General features: G+C 47.9%; 1 protein-coding gene across 1 annotated transcript; it reads right to left on the bottom strand.

The window, feature by feature from the left end:
• Position 1: 1 nt before the first annotated feature.
• LOC107134890 (ATP-dependent RNA helicase DDX19B-like) lies at positions 2–1,485 on the bottom strand. The gene has a single exon (XM_048797768.1). It carries the CDS (start codon positions 1,442–1,444, stop codon positions 5–7), a length of 1,440 nt encoding a protein of 479 aa, XP_048653725.1. The 5' UTR covers positions 1,445–1,485; the 3' UTR covers positions 2–4.
• Positions 1,486–1,777: the final 292 nt, after the last annotated feature.

Genomic DNA, 1,777 nt, shown 5'->3' with positions numbered 1-1,777 from the left:
ATTCTCAGCTGGCTATTTTCTCAATCTCGTCCAAATCATCTGTGTCCAATCTTTCTATCTTCTTATTAAAATGTTCCTGGATTCTGTTCAGGATGTTCATGCTGTGCTTGCTGTCAACCATGTTCACAGCCAGGCCTCTCTTGCCAAAGCGGCCAGTGCGCCCAATCCGGTGCAGGTAGGTCTCGTTGTCTGGGTTCCCATCCTTGTCCACAGGAAGATCGAAGTTGATGACGACAGACACTTGTTCAACATCGATGCCACGAGCACACACATTGGTGGTCACCAGAACCTTCTCTTTGCCCTCTCGGAAGCGCTCAATCACAGCAGCCCTCTGCTCCACCATCATTTCTCCACTCAGCAGAGCCACCTGGTGGCCTTCTTTTGAGAGCTCTGCTGCCAACCAACTAGCTGTTTTGCGGGTATGGCAGAAGATCATGGCTTGTGCGATGGTGATGGCCCCATACAAGTTGCACAAGGCCTGGAACTTCTCATCTCTGTTATTGCACAGGACATAATACTGCTTGATGGTGTCCAACGTCTCCTCCTCACGCTTCAGTTTGATAATGTTGGGGTCTGGGACCACTTTCTGGGCAAACTTCCACACAGAGTCTTCAAAGGTGGCAGAGAAAAGCAACATCTGGCAGTTCTTGGGTAGCATCCTCTGGATACGGATGCTCTGATCTTGGTGGCCCTGAGTGGCTATCATCACGTCAGCCTCATCCAGAACAAACACCTTGATCCTTCTGGGGTCAATGAACCTGAGCTTGGAGCACCAGTCCAGGACGGTCCCTGGGGTACCAATGACAATCTGCTCACTGATCTTCTGACCTCTTTCCAATTTATTGCCTCGAACAGCATAAGCTAGCTTCAATTCAGGGTAAAATTTGCCCATTTGTTCAATCACTTTTCCTGTTTGAAGGGCGAGCTCATATGTGGGGGAGAGGCACAGACACTGGGGATATTTGTTTGCAGGTTCTATTTGGCTGAGCATAGCCAACACAAAAGCAGCTGTTTTACCAGTACCAGACTGAGACTGGGCAATTAAGTTCTGTGGGGGTTCAGCAAGCATCAAAGGCAATGCATTCTCTTGGATTTTGGATGGACGGTTGAAACCCATGGCATAGACTCCTTGGAGAAGCTGTGGTTTCAGTCGAAGCTCTTCAAAAGACTTCACTGAGTAGAGTGGGGAGTTCGGATCTCGCTGTAGGACTTCCACTTGGTTAGTGTTATCCACAAGGTTGCTTCGGATCAGCTTGTTGAGTAAAGACTGGGCAGCTCTGTCCTCTTTCTCTTCTTCATCTGTCTTCTCTGCATTAGCATTGGTCTTGACAACAGCACCATTGACATCTGGTTTGATTTTCTCTTCCTTAAGATGCAAGTTGCTCAACGACTCAGCCGCCGCTTCCTGCTCGTCCACCGCCAGGGCCCACGAGTCGGTGGCCATGGTCCCCAGCGCGGGCGGGACGCCCCATTCTTGTTACTATAGCTCTGTAGTACAGTTTAAGGTCTGGTATTGTGATAATTAGAGAAACACAAATCAAAACTGCTCTAGGATTTCATCTCACTCTAATCAGAATGGCAGTTATCAAGAATACAAGCAATGATAAGTATTGGCGAGGATATGGAGAAAAAGGTACACTCATACATTGAAAGCAGTATGGAGATTCCTTAGAAAACTTGGAATGGAACCATCATTTGACCCAGCTATCCCACTCCTCGGTCTATACCCAAAGGACTTAAAATCAGCATAGTATAGTGACGCAGCCACATCAATGTT

Source organism: Marmota marmota, unplaced genomic scaffold, assembly GCF_001458135.2.
Source record: "Marmota marmota marmota unplaced genomic scaffold, marMar, whole genome shotgun sequence".
Classification (NCBI taxonomy): domain Eukaryota; kingdom Metazoa; phylum Chordata; class Mammalia; order Rodentia; family Sciuridae; genus Marmota; species Marmota marmota.
This window is presented reverse-complemented; position numbering and strand designations above follow the sequence as displayed.

Excerpts from the sequence above, each read along its gene's own strand:
- LOC107134890 (XM_048797768.1), bottom strand. The coding sequence starts at position 1,444 with ATGGCCACCGACTCGTGGGCCCTGGCGGTGGACGAGCAGGAAGCGGCG.